The following is a 20,792-nucleotide window of genomic DNA, read 5'->3' as shown; positions in this document are numbered from 1 at the left end:
AAAGCTATGTTATCAAAATAATTATAGAAAAAGAAAAAATGTTTTCATTTAATTTTGTTTTTCAAATGGAAAAACTTTATAAGCTTGATTATTAAAACATTTTTTTCTAATACTATGCTGAATGTCAGAAGATCAGAATTACATATGGAACAGAGCAAAATATTAAGCAAAAATTGAATATCGTAAAATTAGGTCGTTAAAGTAATAGTTAAAAAAATACTTTCAACACCAAACCAACAACCAACCAACACAGATAAAAAAAAATTGACTACATATAATTACCAAAAAATCATTTTTTCGTCATTGTTGTTGTCTAGTTGAAAATCCGACTACCTATCTTTACTTCCACTGTCAAATGTCAAGTTACGAATGACGTTTTACTTTAAAATTTCAACATTAGTACCAATAATTTCCTTTTAGTTGTTTGTGTGATTTCTATGTTAATGTGTTTGAATCGGTTTTGTTTATTACCCTTTTAAAAACCAGAGGCGATATGTTATTTTTGGTTCTTATATGCAGTTATATTGTCTAGATTTCATTAAAAATGGTAGGTGTCAATCGTATAATTTAATACACAAGGGAAACTTGAACTTATAAACTACATAATTAACAGAGCTATCAGGATGAGTACGTGGGTTCCTTCCCGAAAAACTTCAGCTATGGACCTTTTGAGCAAAATGGGGAAACGGATAACTCATCACTTCAAGAAGACCACAAGCCTCGTATTTTGTTAATGGGTCTAAGGAGGTAGAATGAAATAAAAAAAATACCTTTGTTAAACAAATATTACATTTTATCATATCTTTGTAATGCTTTTAGGTCAGGAAAATCGTCTATTCAAAAAGTTGTGTTTCATAAAATGTCACCAAATGAAACATTGTTTTTAGAATCTACAAATAAAATAGTAAAAGATGATATAAATAACAGTAGTTTCGTGCAATTTCAAATATGGGATTTTCCAGGCCAGATAGACTTTTTTGATCCAACTTTTGATTCTGACACCATTTTCGGTGGTTGTGGTGCGCTGGTTTTTGTTATAGATGCACAGGTAAGCTACTCTAAATATGATTGAATTAGTTTTAATGTTCAATGTTTAAAATTATATTTTCTTTAAGGATGACTACCAGGATGCATTGGATAAACTGCAGTTGACTGTTACTAAGGCATATCGGGTAAACAGCAATATTAAGTTTGAAGTTTTTATTCACAAGGTAAGGATAACCATTTAATTCATGTTACTACATTATTAATTTGTATTATTTAAATATATATTTCATAAATACTTTTATGTCGTAAAGGTTGATGGTCTTAATGATGATTATAAAATGGAATCACAAAGGGATATTCACCATCGAGCCACAGAGGATCTTGCCGAGGCTGGTTTGGAACATGTCCACCTATCATTTCATTTGACTTCAATATATGATCATTCTATATTTGAAGCATTCAGTAAAGTTGTACAAAAGTTGATACCGCAATTGCCTACTTTAGAAAATCTGCTGAATATACTCATATCAGTTAGTATGCAGAACTATTTATTATTAACATTATTAATGTCAAAGGTCAGACTCCTATTGTATATAACTTTGTCTATAACTGCAATGTTTGATGATAAAGGACATGACATCATAAATTGCTATTAAATATCATAATGTATTTCAATTTATGTATTGAAACAGATGTTACTTAATAAAACATATTCAACTGTATTTCTTTGAAGAATAGTAATGTTAAGTTTAATAATGTTTTCCCCCTTATTTCTTTGTTTCTCTTTGTTAAATTCTCAAAATATATGTTAAAATCAAATCGAGATTAGACCTGAAAATTAATTTAATTAGTTAATTAAAATTAAATTTATCAGAAATTATTTATTATGTTATTTTTATTTATTTATAGAATTCTGGGATTGAAAAGGCGTTTTTGTTTGATGTAGTTTCTAAAATCTACATAGCGACGGACAGCTCACCAGTTGACATGCAAAGCTATGAATTGTGCTGTGATATGATAGATGTTGTTATAGATATATCATGTATATATGGGTAAGGAATTAAGTCAAGTTTTGTACATTAATATTTTGTTCAGATTATGTTAGTACTTTCAATTGAAAGTACTATTAATTATAACTAAGGACTATGTGTCAACCCTTTTGGGACATGTAATAAATGATGGAATTAATGTTTTTCTCTGCCACAATTTAAGTGAAACGCAAATTTAGTAATTACTAACATTAAAGATAGAGAGCAATTATAGTAATTCTAGTTTCTCATTACAGTATGGTTGATGATACCGAAGTAAATACTTTTAATAGTCAGAGTTCAAGCCTTATTAAACTGAACAACGGAACTGTACTTTATTTAAGAGAAGTGAACAAATTTCTTGCTTTGGTTTGCATTCTTCGTGAAGAAAATTTCCAAAAGCAAGGTTCGTGTCCAGAAAATTATACTATGAGTGTTGTTGAATTAAAAGATTATAACATTTGAAATATCAAATAGACATTAAGATAAATAATTGAAAATTAATTAGAATTTCTCTTTTCAGGTGTAATAGATTACAATTTCCTCTGTTTCCGTGATGCTATAACACAGGTGTTTGAACTTCGAAACAAATCCCAATGTTTGGCTAAAAACTCTTCTGAAGTTGACCTCTTGCCCAACGGCACTGGTGACTCCAGTGAAAGTAACTCGGACCATTTGCAAGTACAGATCTAGTAGCACAAAAAACACTATATGTATAAATTGTAGAAAAAGTACTTTGTATTATTGTAATAAATTTTTATTAACAGCTTATTCCATGTACCTATTCAAAGCAGTAACTGTAAAAATATGAAAATATATACGAATATTTATTTTTTAACGTTTTTATTCAATCAAAATAAAATTAATATAAGATATAATCAAAAAAATGACACTAAATAATCTTATTGTAAAACGCGACATAGATTATCTAGATAAAATAGAATATATAACAATAACACAGTTAAGAAAAATTAATTAAGACGGGTGTCGTAATACAAGTTGGTGGTGGATGGCTTCCGGCATTTGCAAAAGCGATTGTCAGTTGTGGATGCAACGGTGTAAAGTTGTGTGCGTAGTGGCCGTGACAGTCCTGACGTGAGTCGATCTACGCTAGCTGTGGGTTGTGTGGGGCGAATTCGCTTTTCTCGTTCTACCATCGAACGTTCGACTCTCTGAGCATGCGCCACACTCCTCTGCAGGCCAGCCAAACTGTCCGTCCTCGCTGGAAACCTTTCCAGACTATTGGACACTTCGCCCACCTCTGCTGTGTCCGTGTCAACTATTTCCTGATGATCGAGTATCATGCCGATATTTAGTTTCAAGTTTGTCGAGCCGTCCCTATAGATGAGGTATATAGTGGCCTGATCCAGGACTTTCAGTGAAAAATTTTCATTTATTTTCAGTGCTTTCATTTTTATCTGGAACGGTTTAAACTTTTGAGATAGTTTTTTGCTTTTTTCTTTTATAAAGTTGTCGAATTCGATCGCTAGCATCTCTTCATTGTCTGGTCGCTGTTTGTTTTCCTGCGGTCCGCCTAGTTTGAGAATCTGAGGATCCTTATGTGACATTTGAGTGTCTATCATCACTTGCTGTAGCACCGGAGGGTCATTTAATGTATGCCACTTCCAGTGACTGACTGGCCCAATAGAACGGTCTAAAACTACACCCTCTGTTTGATTATATTTGAGTCTAAAATAAATTGTGACTTTATTGATTATTATTTGGCTTTAATTTGTATTGTAATGGATAAGTTATTATTATTTGATATTAAAGCATCTTGAAATGTAGTTATTTAGGAAGAAATTACAACCTTATTTTCCCCGAATGATCGAAGACAATTCCATTTCCTAAATAATCGAAAGTTGCAAGAATTGTTAAAGGACGTGGCCGGCCGCCCTCGTCGGGTTCACCGCTGCTAAAGATTACAATGCGCTGTTGAGCATTAAGTTCTAAAATGAAAAATACATATTTGTAAATAAGAGGTATTAAGATTTATAATACAATTTCTTGTTATACCCTCCGCATCGTAGTAGTCCAAAGCAACTTTTCCGTTCCTATAAAACCATCGACCTTTTCCAGTATCATCAAATTCTGCTAGTTTTTCGCCTGTGTCGTAGCATATCAACTTTTTGTTTTTATTATGCTCGAACCAATCGAACTCTGGATGTGCCGGTCGCATTCGATACACATTCATCTAAAATACTTACATCAGTGGTTATTCTATAAACATCTAAATATTCTCAATATTTTTTTAACAGAAATTTACTTTTCGAACGACTTTTTCCGTCGGCAGCATGGTCCAGCCCTTTTCTATAAAAGTCCGATCAGACAAAGCGTACCGTGTTATACCTTTGGCAACTTCCTGCTCGACCTGATTATAATTCAATTATTTATTATAAATGGAAATTCCGGAACAAGGACTAAGATGAACCACAATCGTTTAACACAATAATAACCTCAGTAGTTTTTTTATTTTTATTTTTTGACATTTTATGTAGATTCCTTGTTTAAAAAAAATATACGAAATAAAATTATCAAAAATCGTGTGCTGAAACGTTTTGGTAGATTTTTCTGACATCTCCAATTGTCATTTATATTGTAGATTTAAATAAATTAAAAAGGTATTAAAATTGAGGTCCTAATTATGTTTTTTTTTTAAATCAAACTTACATATTTGCCAGCAAGAATTGGTGGTATGCTGCGCCCATTTCCTTCGTCTATGTTGTTCTGTATTACGTCTGTATTTAAAGTAACGTCATCTTCTGTAGGTTTTGAAGTAAAAAAGAGGGGACATTTTCCTACATCTTCCGTTTTTAACACTAAAGGTGATTTGTATCTGAATATTTTTGGCCCAATAATAATTTCGTTAGACTTGTCTGACTTTCCTTCATTCAACATAATATTTTCAATATCGAGATCTAAATCTGAATCTAAACATATTACACAATTTTCATTTTTTATTACTTTATGTGTTTTATGACCAACTATAATTTTTTCTGGTATATTAATTTGCGACATTCTAGTTGGTCGTTGTCTTGGTCTATGGTCTTCAGATTGTTTCAATTTTACTAGCTTTAAAATAAGATCATCAGTTGAAGGTCTTTTTATTTTTATTTGGTCTATATTTAATTCCTTTGTTTGGGGTTCTTCAACGACTTTTTTAATTTCTGGTTTTTGGATTTTTTCTTCTTGTTTTGTTTCTTTTAAAGATTTGAATTTAAGTTCTGCTTCTTTCTTTTTTATTTCGTCTTCTTGTGTCTTCCTTAACTTTGATTCCTTATCTTTTTTTAGCATAAGTTCGGTCATTGCTTGATCTTTATGACTTGATTTTTCTTCATTTTCACGATTTTTGGATTTACCGCTTTCCTTAGCTCTCTGGTTTTCTTCATTGGCTAAACGAATCAGGTCCTTTTTAAGGGCAAGTTCCTTTTCCTTCTCTTCCTTAAGTCTTTGCTTTTCTTCACTGGCTAAACGCATTTGATCTTTTTTTATTGCCTGTTCCTTTTCTTTCTCCTCCTTAAGTCTCTTTTTTTCTTCACTTGCTAAACGCATCTGATCCCTTTTTAATGCTTGTTCCTTTTCTTTCTCCTCCTTAAGTTTCTGTTTTTCTTGATTGTCTAATGGAATCTGATCTTTTTTTGGTGATTTTATCTTTTCTTTTCCCTCCTTAAATAGTTGTTTTTCTTCATTAGCTAAACGTAACAGATCTTTTTTTAATGCTTTTTCTTTTTCCTTCTCCTCCTTAAGCCTCTGTTTTTCTTCTTTGGCTAAATGCGCTTGATCTTTTTTTAGTGCTTTTTCCTTTTCTTTCTCCTCCTTAAGTCGTTTTTTTTCTTCATTGGCCAAACGCATTTGATCTTTTTTAAGTGCTTTTTCTCTTTCCTTCTCCTCCTTAAGTTTCAGTTTTTCTTCTTTAGCTAATCGCATTTGTTCTTCCTTAAGGGACTTCTCTTTTCCCTTTTCTTCGTCTTTTCTTTGATTTACTTCTTTTTCTTCATTCTTTTTTCCTTCCTTATCTGTACTTTTCTTGAGTTTAACTTCTTTAGGCACAATCTCTCGCTCCTCCTTTTTTGAAATTTCTTTCACCTCTTCTTTTTCATGCATGTCTAAATCTTCTTTTACTTTTAAAGATTCTTCTCTTGATTTTGGTATTTCCTTTTGACCTTTAACTTCTTTATCTTTTTTAATTTTTTCCTCATCTTGCAACTTTCTTTTCTCTTCCAAAGCAATTCGTTTTTTTTCGTCATCCTCCAATTTTTGTTTTAACTCTTGTTCTTTTTTAATTTTTGCTTCTTCCGCTCTTGCCCGATACATATCCTGTGTATTTTTCACTAATTCCGAAGAGCTTAATGATATCATTTGTCTTTTTTTTGTAATATCGGTTTTCTTGATAAAAAAATAACTAAAATCCTTGCGTGGAATATCCCTTGTAGCTATAGAAATGGATTTCATAGATTCTTCAGACATATAACCTCTGACATTTGTATCAGATAATGAACGTTTCGGGATTTCCTTGACGAATTCATTTTCTTTTTTTTGCAAAATATCAGATTCGTCATGATGTGAATCCTGATAACTATGGTGATGGTCCCTTTTGTACGTTACATAATTTTTATCATGTAGCATTTTTTGTTCAAATGGAATTTTTTCAATAGACTTTTCTCTAAATGGAGCATCTGAAAATAAATCTCGCTCGCTCGAAAACTTTCGCTTAATGAGCAGGTCTGTTTTTCTTGGTATATTTTTATTGCCCTGAATATAATACTTATTTTCTAATGATATATAATCTGAAGATCCCGGAAGTGGTATCAACTCCTCGTTATCTTGACTGTACTTAAAATGTATACTTCTTTGTCGCTCATTATCTCTTTGTCGCCTTACAGGACCAACAATCGAGAGTTCACTCTCAGCTCTGCTTGTATATAATGGTGTAGTTTCTATTTGTCTGACAGACTGTTTTCTGAAATATTTGTCAATTTTATTAGCAATATCGATACTATCAAATATCTCATAATTATTTACAACATATTGTTACTTGCTTTTTATAAGTGATATCTTGTTTATGTAATGATGTTTCTGAATGCGTTCTCCGTGTTAATTCTATTTTTTTCATTTCATTAGATTTTTCAACATCTATAAGATTATTTTTCAATTTTGATGTAAATTCTTTTAGCTTTTTTAATTTGGCATTCTGATTGTCTAACTTAATATTTTCTTCTTTATCTTTTATAAATTCTGCTACTACTTTCTGACATTCATTACATGGTACAATTCTTCTTTCCCTTAACCGACAATGATCACACACTCCAATTACATCTCTTTTCTTTATAAATGGTACATTCAGCAGCAAATCTTTAGCATGTTTTATAATATATCTACATCGTGGACAATACACAGTATCTTCTGAAACGATATAAGATTTTTTTGTTTTATTTTAATATTATTATTTTACATATAAATGATCATATTTCGAAATAACTCATACCCGATTCAGACATACAATTTGATGTCGATACTTGTCTATTGGTAGTATTTTGTATAATAAACATATTGTTGGCATTAATTTTTTTTTCGCATTGCTGCACAGAAGCCACCTAATTTATAATATATTTAACAACTAAGACAAAAATAAAATAATTAAAAATAAATTAAACTACCAGAAATAGCGTCAGGTTTGATTTCTTTAAATACATAATATAAATGGTTGACTTCAATATCGTTCGTATATTGTTAAAATAAAAGTAAAAATTTACTCACTGCTGTTTTAACGAGATATATAACGAGGCCCGCGGTGAAATCTAATACCTTTATGTATTCCTCTTCATTCCGATGATCGTTACAACACGGACATCTTAAAATGACGTAAATGTATTTTAACATTAATAACAGATATCTGGTTCCTTTGTATATATATAATTCTTACCCTTTTTGTAAACCCATGTTACAATCGTTATCACTTTCTGTAATAATAAACAAAAACTTTAAAACTGCAACATCTTATAAAATTCTGCGGTATGTCAGTGTCAATTTTGATTTTTATAGTGACCGCACGCACGACTTTATCTAAGGGGGTGTTATGACATTATTATTTCAAAGTTAACTTTCATCCAGGGATCTATTCTTCAGGTTTTTAATTGATACGTAACACTCCGGCGCTCGTTCAAGTGGGGGAGCACTCTTTGACTTGTTAAAAATTGGCAGAGCTCTCTGTATGTACCTAATATAAGTAGTACAATATAGTACGCTAAGTAATCATTTCATATTCACAATTTAAAAAAAATATTATTATTCTTAGTATTAAACAAATTTTGCGATAACCAAATTAAGGATGACCATGTCACAAGGGCCGTTTAACGATAAAATTATAATTTTATCTTTTAATAATTCGTTTACTGCAATGATAATAATTTAATATCGAGTAATTTTAAAACATTCTAAGTACAAGGGACAGACCACGCAAAGGAAGCCTTTGTGCATTCGAAACCTTAAAGTGACTACATCGTCTGTTAATAAATAACAATCTTCGACAGTACGAATTAGAGAAATCGATTGACTTTGAAAGTGAATGTCATGCGACATTAAGAATTTCGACTCCCGATCACATTAAAACAGATTTTTTTTTAATAACCTTGTAAAAGTACGATCTCGTATATTTTTATTTATAAGGGTTGAACTGAACAAGATCACATTTATCACTGAAATCCAGCTCCAATGATGTCTAAATTAGATATAATGGTTTCGCTCTGCTACTTGTTCTAGTCAATAAAAATTACTCGTACATGTTAGACGCATAATAACGATTATTTTCTAAAAAATAAAAACTAACCCATCTGGATGATCGTAGGAACGCAATTTTCGTAAAATAGCTTTTGTTCCAAATCTAACTAATGGTCTTTGCAATATTAGGGTTTGCTGCCAGTGCCTTCCCTTTATTCTCAGTACTTTCAGCCCATTTATGATTTATTTAAACAAAAATACCACAAGTTCAAGGTTAACGATAATAATATTATACATTATTGAAAACAATGTGAACTCTGGAATAGACATCTTTAGTACATTTCAAGGAATGGCAAGCATACCTACGCTCTTTATAATATGCCAACACCTGTGGTGTAGGCACAGTATCCTAAAGAACACAAAAATTCGCATTTGCGTTTTGTTCAATATATTAAAAAAATTCGTATTGGTATTTAGCTCACAAGACTTAGAGATGGCATATAAATAACTCGATAAAGTTAAAGTTCTTCAAATTAAATTAACTTCAATTTGAAACTAGTACATACATGTATTCATGCCCTTGCAGAAACCAGCAAGTTTTTTTAATTTGCAATAAAAATGCATTCTTTTTCAGGTCGATGTCTTTAGTTTATACTTTGTACCATCGAAAATATGTTTCTAAATCTGACACTGATGACGAAATTATTACTGATATAATCCTTTGAAAATGATTTTTAGAGCCGCCATTGGTACATATTGCTTCATTTATTTAAATTTTGATTAGTATTTGATAAATCAATAAATATATATATTCCTTTACCATATTTCTAATCAAATTTATCTATTATTTAAATAACAAATATTGAAGTGAAACTTCTTATCCGACTTCCAACAAGGTTAGGTTGCGTTAAACGTTTTGCGTTGAGGGTGAGAGGAAGAAAAATACACAAATGTAGAAAGTAGGAGAAAGAAAGAGAGTGAGTCGGTAGCTTCCGAGCACATGCGCATGGTATTCTTGCTATTGAGGCAAGGTAACAGTGTGAGCGTCGTAAAATTAGCTGAAATACGTACTTTTTGTTCTGTATTAAAATTAATGAATATATATAATATTAATATTTTTTTGTTTCATTTGATACACATAATTTAATAGGGCAGTATTTTATTTTTAAATTTAGTGGACAAGAAATTCTTACAATTACGAAATTTCACTTCATCCGCGCTAGGGACTCTACGCACAATTTTTTTTTACTTATTGACAATTTTTTTTAATATTTTTATTTTATTTAATAACTAACACTTACTTTATAAATTCTCTCTTAGTTTTAATTTATATATCTATAAGTATTTATGGACACTAATGAAAAATAAACCCAATTACCGAATTAAATAAATAAACAAATCAAGTATCACTACTTGTTAAAACATATTATAATGAATCTCAATATACTTACTCATTGATTCGATTTAAAGTTATTTTCATAACCCCCTTGAATTGAGCATAATAATTAATAAGTAATCTTGTTGTTAGTTATCAAAAAATTTAAATACCCCTAATTAACGAATTTTGTCTAATGACAACCTATATAACATTCCCGCCAATACGTGATCCTTATTCGCATAAAATGTAATTCATCTTTAGACACGTTTGTATTAGTATCACTGGAATTATCTTTAAATTATCTAAGTAATCTACTCACCTACATTTAAAAGACTTTTTTGATTATTTGCTTAGTGATTTTTACTAGAAAATACATACAGTAATACTAATTTAACTATTGTTTATAAGTAGAGACGGTCGCTTTAACGAATTTGAAGTCGAAGTGAAATAAAACATTTTTTCCACTTTATAAAATGAAGTCACAATGTTTAGTTAAAATAATAATTTGTTATAACTTATAAAAAAATTTTACTTGTTCCCGTCACATATATTATATCAAGGATGGCTTGTATTTTCTTAATTACAAAAAACTTATTTGTGATTTGTGAGGTGCGTTTTAAGCTATCGAACCGATATTTTCGAACTAATATTACTAACATTAATAATTAGTATCTAGAATTGAATATTGTAACGATGAGTGGTTCGTGTCAGAAAGCACAAATTTTTTAGGAAAGGACCTAATACATACACATATATATATATATATATATATATAAAGCCAAATAAATGACAAAGACAACTTTTCAGTAGGATTTTATTACTTTGCAAATATTATTCAATCTTTTTTTTGAATATATTGGTTATTTTTTGTCTCAGTGACACTGCAGTTCCAACCGCCTTTAGTACTAGTTCTTTGGTACATATATTGTGAAGAGGACCAAATGCCAACGCTACCACTGTACATGCCAAACATATAACATTATAAGGCATACTGAAATCTGGAGTTGGCAAGGAAACCATTGCCCCATTTGTTCTTAGAACAATGGGATACCCTGGAAAAAAATTTTAATCACTCAACATGAAAATATAAAATTAACTTTAAAATATACCAAGTAACAGATTTTATCTTTAAATTTTTTATTGATAAATCTTTCCAACATTTGTGCTTAGGTCTGCAGAGCTAATTCAAACTATGATATATAATGTAAATTATAATTTCCGATTTTGTGTAAAATGATACTTAAGTAGGTTAATTTAACCTATTTTAACAATTTAGTCAGACTTACATGGTTTTGATGCATTTACAATGGAGTCAAATGTGCTTCCAGTTATTGGTAGGCTGGTATAATTCTTAGCAGTAGGGAGATTTGCTGAAATTATAGCTGAACCTATATAGAATCCATGATTAGCATCAGGTGGATATTCTTGCCATTTTAGAAGACAAATTCAAAATCGATTGTAACTGTTGTTGTTGACTTTGGTGGTAATTTTATGAGGAGCTCTAAATGGTAAGGTTTCTGCCTACTACGACCAGGTGAATAGTATTGTGACATTATTAAATTACTCTCAGCTTCACCATTGATTCTCAATGTACTCAATTGGATAGGCAACCACCAAGGAGCATTCTCAAGAAGAACAATAGCTATTGGTGCCCAGTAATTATTAGTGAGCTCTGTTACAACCACCAAACTCTTTGCCATAGCCTAAGACATATCTATTGAATGTCACTGGCGGTGAATTCTTCACAGTAATTTTGTATGGACTTTCATATTTTGCAACAATGTTCATCATTTCGGTATTATTTATCTCATATACTGCTAGTTCAGTTTCGCTACCACCTCTTACTGATAATATTTTATTTGTAGGTTCTGGGCTAAGTTTGAATGCATATGTGTTATTAGATGTAATATCAACATAAATTTTGCTCGATGATGACAAAGGGCATGCTCCTGGCAAACCTTGTCCAAATAATTTTCTAAATGACCAATCGCTACTGTATATTATTTTAAAATCATAAACTAACGCAACAGTCTGTTTGACTTCAAGTTTTGTTTCCAAACAGTCATTTTTGTCACATATTCTTCTAACATGCATTCCTATAGAATGATAATTTGTGTTGTGTATCATTCTTGAATTTAAGAGTGATGCAAATCCATGATTTGATCCGCATGGCAACAATTTCTTCCATGGAGTTAAATTTTCAGTACATACAATTTCTCTTGGTAATGAAGCATATCTCAAGTGGGAGGTAACATTTTGCTTCATTGTAGTGGCACCAGTTGGCCACAGGGCCATTTTGGGTGATATTGTATTAAAGCTTTCTATGAAATTTAAAGAAGCACAGAAAAGTCCTGACAAAGTTGAGCTGAGTTTTTTCCACTGGTTATCAATATCAACAACATCAGGAGCAAACCATGCATAAAGTTCAGCTCCTGGTGCGGCATCAAGTATGGGATAGCCCCATTGACTGTGTTTCCATTGGCCTTCTGTTAAAGTTAAATGCAATTCATCCACTTGATAGTTTGACATAATTTCTAATAAAAACTGAGGTGCAAGATGAGAATGCTTATCTGAAAATATATAAGAGCATTGGATGGAAAGCGAGATTAAGTAGTCTTCAGTAATAAAAAATACTTACAATTTGAATCTTCATCGACTATTGTTATAAATTGAAAGTACACATATAGGTGAGATGGAGGTAAAGGTTTGATAAAAATCTCTTCCCTAAACTCATCTCCTTTGTTTGAATGAATTAATGTAGCAAATAAAAGAAAAAAAGTTATGAACTCCGGTCTCCACATTTGAAATTATTTTAGTGTCTGTGATTTAACTAAATAAATGTTTTTTGCAGATGAATACTCTAAATTTTTGGCTTACAGGACAACCACTCGAATGGTGATTTCATAAATTAATTATTATATGCCAGTCACCTCAAATATATTTACTGATATTACTATATTAATTTTTGGATAATTAGGGGATAATACTAATTGATGTCAGAAATTATTTTACTATTTATTTTCAAATTCGCACTTTTGACAAATGCATTTGACATCCGACTTTATCTTGAAGCGACTTTGACAGAAAAGGTTTTTTTTAATAATATTACCTACCGTCCGACGGAGAAATGGGCACAAAATGTACATTTATCATTAATGAGGACTTTAGTATTATAAAATTTTGGTGTTATTACTTGAGTTGTATCCCAAAAATTCTTAATGATTTAACATTTCTTCATTAAACTACTAGCTTTTACATATTTCTTCAAATTATTTATTATCCCTATTTAAACCCAAAACGGGATTGATAGGATAAAAAAAATGGTTTCCACAATTTTTTCCAACAGGTGTTTAAATAGTTGTGTCTTATTAGAAATGGACTAGTGTAAATATGTGTATTTACTCTCAGCTCAGATGAGTGCTGATATATTGATTTAAAAGTTTGTAAAAATGAAATCCATCTACCAATTAACTAACTTTAAAAACAATTATTTTTGTGGCTGGAACAATATTAGAAAATATTAATAATTACGTAGAATTTTTTTTATCAAAGATACAACCCTATCTCTATAGTCGTTTTACTGTCTATTCATAAACTACATGTCCCTAATTATTGAATATCCCTATTGATCCCTCAGCTGTAGATAATCCGTCCGCGTGAATCGAAAGAACCTCCTAAGATGTTAATAAATTATTGTTACGATAAAAAAAAAATAACTTTGAAAAGAATTCATGAAAAATCTTTTAATTATGCTATTTTACGCAGATTTTAGAATAAATAAGATATTCACAAAAATTGTTTTGATATACAGGTAACTACAATATTTAAATAATTCGACAAAGTAAAGACAATTCAAACGATCAGCTTCAAAAAGTTGTTTCAGTAATTTATTTTTAATTTTATATCAAAAAAAGAAATCCAGTTTAAACAGTACCATACCTTTTTGACTGAGATTTGTTAATCATTTTGATGGAAACTCTAGAAGGAAACTTATTCTCTTAACTAAATATATATATAATATAAAAAGAAAACTAAATAATGAGGATGTTAAGTTTTACGTATATTTTTAAAAAAAACATATCTTTATATATTTTTAAAATATTTAATATATTCCTACCTTGAAGACTCGCTTTATAAAATGTCAAATTGACAAACAGTACATGACTTTGACAAGTTAAGAGGAGGATTATAAGTTTCTTGATTAGTATGATTTCGGTTTTTTATTTATATTTTTGCTGTGAATTTTGCAAGTAACGTTATAAGTAATTCAAGTCTTATAAAGATAAGTTCTTTGTCTCTCTTTAAAAGAAATAAGAATTTTATTTCTATTCAATACTAATGTTAAATATTAGTTAAAACATTATTTTTGATTTTTTAAGTTAAACGAGATTAATCCTATAAATTATCGAGAAAATCAAGAAAAAAATGGATAATGAATTAAGAGATATATCTACCAGTCTAAAACTTCAACTCGGTTATGGGATTGGTCACATTTTAAACGATGTTTGTGCCAGTTTGTGGTTCACTTATTTTTTAGTGTTTTTTCATCTTGTACTTGAATTTACGGCTTCGCAGGCCGGTCAGTTAATGTTAATAGGACAAATTGTTGACGCTGTGTCAACACCATTTGTTGGTTACCATTCTGATCATACTAACAATTTTTTATCTGCAAAGTATGGTAGAAGAAAACTTTGGCATTTATTTGGTAAGCATTGCATTTACAATTATTATATCATTCTAACTTATATCACACTATTATTGTCATTTATCTTTAATGATGTTGTTTTTACTTAATTTTACTGACTTAATTTAACAATAATTATTATTTTAGGTACATTATGTGTGATTTCATCATTTCCATTCATTTTTACTGAATGTATAGGTTGCACTATGTCCCACAAATGGGCACAGATGTTCTATTTTGCTGCATTTATAATTATTTTTCAAATTGGTTGGGCCGCCGTTCAGATTTCACATCTTAGCCTAATTCCTGAACTTGCTGAAGACCCGCATGTTCGAACTCATCTTACTGCAATAAGGTAAGGATTTGTGGCTACTTACAATTTCAATGATTTTTTAAATTAATTTCTATTGTAAATATATATATTGTTGTAGATATGGGTTCACAGTGTTCTCAAATATATTTGTATATATTATAACATGGTTAATATTACACTTAACTGGCAAGTGTGATAAGGAGGTATGGTATTTTATTAGCAGTAATTTTGTATAGTAAGATAATTTTAATGTTATCATGAGCTTAATATGATAATACATGAACGTTATAATGCTATAGTAATAATTCTGCTAAATTGTTATTATTTCTTTCAAGCAAGTTGGACCAGCGGACGCATGGAAATTCAGAGAAGTCATGCTAATTGTGCTGGCAGTTGGTTTATTGGCGTCAGTCATATTTCATCTTGCCGTTACAGAGAAGCAACCTAGAAGTCAGTTATATGTAGATGACAATAGCTCCACTTTCCATTGTGATATACTCAGAAAGATTCTATTGTACCATGTTGGTAGATAGTTTTAATTTTACATTTTTGTATCAAAGTATTGTTGTTGAAAGGTGTTTGAAATTTTATATCAATTTATTGTATTTTCTTTTCAGGTTGCAATAATTTACATGAGTACAAGATTGGTGGTCAATATATCCCAAGTCCTCATACCACTGTATCTTCATCAGACTCTTGGACTTGCGGCTCGAGCCTTGGCTGTAGTTCCTCTAGCTTCATATTTAGGAAGCCTAGCAGCAGCTGGCCTACAAAGACTAAGTCCTAGGTCTTTCACCCATAAATTTAGTTATATATTGGGTTCAGCATCCGCATTGAGTGGCTTTGTGTGGGTTTACTTTGGTTCGGATTATGATTATAAAGTGATGTTTATATACATTGTGGCCGTTTTAATAGGTAACTTCATAAACTTTATCATCAATTCAAATAAGTAACACTATTATTATATTTCTATGTTATGTAAACTTTAAACTTCTGTTTTGTGATTCATGGACATGTGTTTACTATGAATCATTGTTATCATTAGGACCTTGTTTTAAAAGAATTCATTGTTATTACCATTTTCTTTCTAAACATGACATTTTTTTAATTTAAATTTTTATTGTTAAATTTTATTTCAACACGTCAAATATTTACATCAACAACTGAATGGAAATTTGTTTTTTTATAATTTTGCTAGTGATTAAAAGGTATTGTTTTATTTAAAGGTTTTGGCGGTGCTCAAATGTTAGTCACGAGTTTGTCACTAACAGCTGATCTTGTCGGTGATAGCACACACGCATCAGCATTTGTGTATGGGCTTATGAGTTTTACTGATAAATTGTCCTGCGGTGCAGCCATAGCCATAATACAAATGTTGTAAGTTTATAAACATATACATATTTTAAGATAAAAAATGTAGCTAGGAAGTTTTAATCTATCTATAATAATGCCTTCGTATTCTTATTTTAATTTTGATTAATGATTAGTGCAGACGGTGCCGAATCGTCGTACTATCGCGATGCGTTGTCCTGGGTCTGCGGCTGTGCTACTGTCTTAGGACTGTGCTTGACGCTCGCATTACCTTCAACCACCCATAACTCATTAGTTACTATTAGTAAGTTGAATATTTCTCATAAATGTTTATAATTCATGCTATGTGGCTTGAATATTTTATTTTTATTTTATCTTTCAAAACAGATCGTTAAAGTGGTCAGTGATTGTTTTTTAATCTGTGTTATTTTCCAGGCAATCCAACCGTAAATGATGACGAGGAACGAATTGTCACACCAATACCGACATTATGAATAACGTAGTGATTTATGATTCACTTGAAATCATTAACACGAGAAGCTATAAATATGTAATATAGTAAAAATTTATGGCAACATATCTAAAGAAGGTTAAATACGGCTCTAGAAATCTGTACTTATTTCTATTCTTGTAAAATATAATATGCCTGTAGATTTTTTATTTATTTATACTTTATTTTGAAATAAAATTTAATAATCATAAGAATAACCATGCATTCCATTTGTTCTAAGTTACTATAAGCTAAAATGCGAAATTGTCTAAAACAGTGCCAAGTATTTATGGATTAATTATTTTAAGAACTGCTAATTTACAAAGATCGTAAATTTGAGCCAAACTTTCCGTGACTCTTACTAAAAGCTTATTTGATTTGTGTCTATATGTATTTTGCGCGCCATAATTTAGAGGGAGATGTTTTTATTACGCTTAGCTTCTTGGTATATGGTCTTCAAATAGTTAGACTAATTTATTTATACGTAACTTAATTAAATATGGTTTATGCATGTTGTTAATGCAATGTATCTCAATGAGAATTTATACAAAATCTTATCGTAAAATACCTATTTAATATAATCGAATGTTCGGACATTTAACGTTCGGAAACTTAACTAGCTCGTTAGCTAGCTTAGAATGAATAACAATCAATATAAAATTTTTATTATATAAATTATATGAGTATATAACAAATTTTATTTTAATCTAGCTGAAATTGCTCAAGAGCCTAGATGAAACGCTTAAATGTAGAGGTATATTTTTTAATTTGTTAAAAAACTAATATATGAAATAAAATTCGCACAATGTAACATATTTTATAAGAGTATATTTTTTTAGTTAATCTCAATATCTCTAAAATACTTAAGAATATTAGGTGCACTGTAGCACTTGCACCCTAACCCAAGTCTTCATCATCATACTACATAAGGCATGTTTTTTATTTTGCATATATAAATTTTCGAACATGACAATAAACGTAAGTTTATGAATTAAAAATGCAAAATGCTCTGTGTGCAGTGTGATTAAGAAAAGTTATGGCAAGAGACCGCCACTTTTAAGCGTTGTGGTGAAATTTTCAAAGCTACTGTGAAACAGGTCTTGAAATAAACTATGAAGTTATTTTTTTGTTTATACACGTTAATAAAACTATGCATATTTAGTTTTGTTTTTTATTCTTCGCCCCTTAAGAAGCGGGAAACATTTGAGTGCTGATTAGACATGTTTTGATGTAATAAGATCTAAGACTCGCGAGTATCCATATAAATTAAACGAATATTTTGATGTAGCCTTTAGTTTGACCTGTCTTTAAATTGAGATAACATATTTTAATAAAAGAAAAATAAATATCAAGTCCTACCATTATACAAAAGTTTCAAAAATACATATAGACTAGATAATACTTTTATATATTGCTTGCAATGGTAAAATAAAGTTAATATCTTTATGTAAATTTTTTTGACTACCAATATACTTAATTCTTAGTTCAAATATAGTTTGTTTTCGTATAAGTTTAAACAGTGCCGGCGTAAGGGCCACTGATACCCCGATGGGCGAAAATATTGTGGCGCCCACTTGAGGGAAGCAATTTCAAGTGTTAGTTTTTTGCTGATCCCAAGTAAAATTATATTAAGAATTTCATCTTTCTTTTAGCGTTACCCAGAGCTAACGACGCGGACGTAGAAGGTTCAGTTATCCCCACCATCTACCACGTGTCACGCGTATCGGTTTGGCGGTAAGTATTGCACCAATCGTTAAGCGTAAGCACCGTGTGGTCGAGGAGTGACTCTAACGACATCGTTAGAGTCGCTCCTCGACCACAAACCCTCAAAAAATCCATTTAAAAAAAATCTCAATAAAAAATATGCATATCACAGAGCTAGAGGACATTCTGAGGGTTTGCACCAGGAGAGGCAAAGACTCCCAACTTCAGACCTTGGCGCCCCCCCGAATTTGTCACCCTGGGCCATCGCCCATCACGCCCCCCCCCCCCTAACGCCGGCACTGAGTTTAAAATATTTTTCTATGTTTTCATCTTCATACTTAGTTATATCCAACCATCAGTTGAGATATTTAATTATTCAATGCTTGTATAAAACTTAATTTTCTATTATACCCCAGATTTCAATTATAGCAATATTGTTTTAGACATTGTAGGAGTTATTATTGACCATAATTTTTAAATATTTGTTAATCTTACACAGCAACAATAGAGCAGGATTGTATTATAATCTAAACCAAAATAAGTTCTTAGTCATGGCTTTGAAAAACTGCTTATGAACGAAGTAGAACTGTTTTGTTTAGAATTCTAAGGATATAGTTTGTTTTAATTACTTGCATTGTGTAAGCTTATTGTCAACTGCCAGTGTCAAATGTTATGAAAATGAAATACCCTATGTGATTATTTTTCATTATTTATAAAAATATTAAAAAAGAAATCACCAATTACTGTTTAGCTTTAAAATGTATATATTTAATAAAAATTTAGCTTAAAAAACTTAATTTTATGAACTCTGTAAAGTACCTTTGAATGTGATATTTGCTTTTTACTTACATATGACTGATAAAAAAGAATTAGTTTTTTCATAATTTATAAAATAAAAATAAATAAAAAATGTAGTTTTATTGTTTCATATTTTATTTGGGTATTCTTTGAATTACAATACAATTAGAAAGCGTAAGTAAAGCAATTATAATAAATAAGCGGACCTTGTCATATATGCCGCATACAATAATCCAAAAATTTAATACTTTAGTATAAAGTTGGAATGAAAGCTTGCTATGCTGCGTCTTAAAAACTCCTGTGGGGGTTTAAATATCTGCAATAGTGAAAGCAATGACTGTGAAACGAACCTCCTGAGGGTCACGGGCCATAAACTCTTTGCAGACTTTTGCAGCATCTTCCAGTAGATAGTCCGGTGTACACGGGCCATGATTTATTGGGAAAGCTTTACGGCCATCCAACTCATACAGAGAACCATCTTTGTGTACAAAAGTAATGAAATGATGATTGATGGGATCTTCAGCGTTGGGCATATTAGTCTGCCCTTCCTGTGCCAGCTCAGTATGAGCTTTGATGATGCCCTCACACTTTTCCAAAAGCTTTCCCCTTGCAACAGCATCCATGTTCTTAGCTTCTTCCAAAAAAGTTTTCAAACAACCATCATTTAACCCAATTTCATCTAGATTATTTGCAACCGCATGAACAAGGGCTACTGTTCCACAGGCATTGCTAATGTTTTGTTTCATGTAAAAAAGATTGTTGGAGACTTCTTGGCCTTTAGCCAGAATTTCACTCTCCTCTTTTTCTTTATGTTGCTCGTAAGATTGAGAAATCGGAAAAAGGAGTGTAAGGGCGAGTACCGGTCTGGGAACCCAAGAAAGCATATCCGATTCTAAACCCATCACATCTACGACACCCCACTTGCTTGGCACTCCAAGTTTTTGTAGAAATTTATTCATCACATCAGGATTAGATTCCAAGGGGACCAAAGTTTCAGTCGCCATTTCTAATAAAAAAAATATTTTGTAAGGTTACCGGTAAATATCAAAACTCTTTATAAACAATACCCTAATATATTTTACCTTTCTTCTTGTGACTAGAAAACTTTGGTAACAACTAGAAATATCTTTTTAAAAGCTAACTTTGAGAGAATAAACGACTACTGAAAATTGCACAAGTCAGGTTCACAGCTCACTTACAGGATCAATATTTTCCAATTTTCGTATTGATTTCTCAAGTCACATCAGGGGTTGCCATTTGTTTTACCTCAAAATCATATATTTAGTTTATGGTTAAAACCCCAAAAAAATTAATGGAATAATAAAAGATAATTTTGTTTTTTTATTAAACTTTTAATGAATTCAAACCTAAATTTTAAGTAT

The 20,792-nt window shown here is 30.7% G+C and overlaps 6 protein-coding genes across 9 annotated transcripts; 2 read left to right on the top strand and 4 right to left on the bottom strand.

Moving 5' to 3' along the window:
* Positions 1–359: 359 nt before the first annotated feature.
* On the top strand, positions 360–2,853 carry LOC116777759 (ras-related GTP-binding protein C). The gene is made up of 8 exons (XM_032671470.2): positions 360–547; positions 614–747; positions 820–1,048; positions 1,116–1,211; positions 1,299–1,517; positions 1,897–2,039; positions 2,273–2,421; positions 2,539–2,853. The coding sequence occupies exons 1-8, from the start codon at positions 545–547 to the stop codon at positions 2,706–2,708; spliced, it is 1,143 nt and encodes a 380-aa protein (XP_032527361.1). The 5' UTR covers positions 360–544; the 3' UTR covers positions 2,709–2,853.
* LOC116777769 (trichohyalin) lies at positions 2,842–6,994 on the bottom strand. 2 transcript variants are annotated; one of them, XM_061529641.1, is made up of 5 exons: positions 4,686–6,990; positions 4,282–4,386; positions 4,032–4,209; positions 3,826–3,964; positions 2,842–3,704 (listed from the first exon to the last, which is right to left on the bottom strand). In XM_061529641.1, exons 1-5 carry the CDS (start codon positions 6,639–6,641, stop codon positions 2,987–2,989), a joined length of 3,096 nt encoding a protein of 1,031 aa, XP_061385625.1. In that variant the 5' UTR covers positions 6,642–6,990; the 3' UTR covers positions 2,842–2,986. The 2 variants fall into 2 exon arrangements, 1 of the variants encoding a protein (XP_061385625.1); XR_009753943.1 differs by having other exon boundaries at positions 3,565–3,704; positions 3,826–3,930; positions 4,686–6,994.
* A 35-nt stretch (positions 6,995–7,029) lies between these two features.
* LOC116777780 (uncharacterized) lies at positions 7,030–8,036 on the bottom strand. Its single transcript, XM_061529597.1, has 4 exons — positions 7,939–8,036; positions 7,773–7,866; positions 7,501–7,609; positions 7,030–7,418 (listed from the first exon to the last, which is right to left on the bottom strand). Exons 1-4 carry the CDS (start codon positions 7,953–7,955, stop codon positions 7,030–7,032), a joined length of 609 nt encoding a protein of 202 aa, XP_061385581.1. The 5' UTR covers positions 7,956–8,036.
* Positions 8,037–10,910: 2,874 nt separating this feature from the next.
* Positions 10,911–13,178, bottom strand: LOC133320831 (GPI transamidase component PIG-T). The gene is given in 5 exon segments (XM_061529642.1): positions 10,911–11,162; positions 11,397–11,546; positions 11,549–11,790; positions 11,792–12,680; positions 12,749–13,178. Coding segments are annotated over 5 exon segments (1,665 nt in total). The 5' UTR covers positions 12,912–13,178; the 3' UTR covers positions 10,911–10,941.
* Positions 13,179–14,316: 1,138 nt separating this feature from the next.
* LOC116779103 (major facilitator superfamily domain-containing protein 12-like) lies at positions 14,317–18,069 on the top strand. 3 transcript variants are annotated; one of them, XM_032673274.2, is made up of 8 exons: positions 14,317–14,815; positions 14,942–15,149; positions 15,226–15,310; positions 15,443–15,628; positions 15,725–16,022; positions 16,334–16,484; positions 16,600–16,722; positions 16,854–18,069. In XM_032673274.2, exons 1-7 carry the CDS (start codon positions 14,536–14,538, stop codon positions 16,703–16,705), a joined length of 1,314 nt encoding a protein of 437 aa, XP_032529165.2. In that variant the 5' UTR covers positions 14,317–14,535; the 3' UTR covers positions 16,706–16,722; positions 16,854–18,069. The 3 variants fall into 3 exon arrangements, with proteins under 3 accessions (XP_032529165.2, XP_032529164.1, XP_061385854.1); XM_032673273.2 differs by having other exon boundaries at positions 14,323–14,815; positions 16,595–16,722; XM_061529870.1 differs by having other exon boundaries at positions 14,326–14,815; positions 14,993–15,149; positions 16,595–16,722.
* A 1,458-nt stretch (positions 18,070–19,527) lies between these two features.
* Positions 19,528–20,654, bottom strand: LOC116779102 (ubiquitin carboxyl-terminal hydrolase). The gene is made up of 2 exons (XM_032673272.2): positions 20,493–20,654; positions 19,528–20,416 (listed from the first exon to the last, which is right to left on the bottom strand). Exon 2 carries the CDS (start codon positions 20,412–20,414, stop codon positions 19,719–19,721), a length of 696 nt encoding a protein of 231 aa, XP_032529163.1. The 5' UTR covers positions 20,415–20,416; positions 20,493–20,654; the 3' UTR covers positions 19,528–19,718.
* Between the last annotated feature and the right edge of the window lie 138 nt (positions 20,655–20,792).

Source organism: Danaus plexippus, chromosome 6, assembly GCF_018135715.1.
Source record: "Danaus plexippus chromosome 6, MEX_DaPlex, whole genome shotgun sequence".
NCBI classification, from domain to species: Eukaryota; Metazoa; Arthropoda; class Insecta; order Lepidoptera; family Nymphalidae; genus Danaus; species Danaus plexippus.
This window is presented reverse-complemented; position numbering and strand designations above follow the sequence as displayed.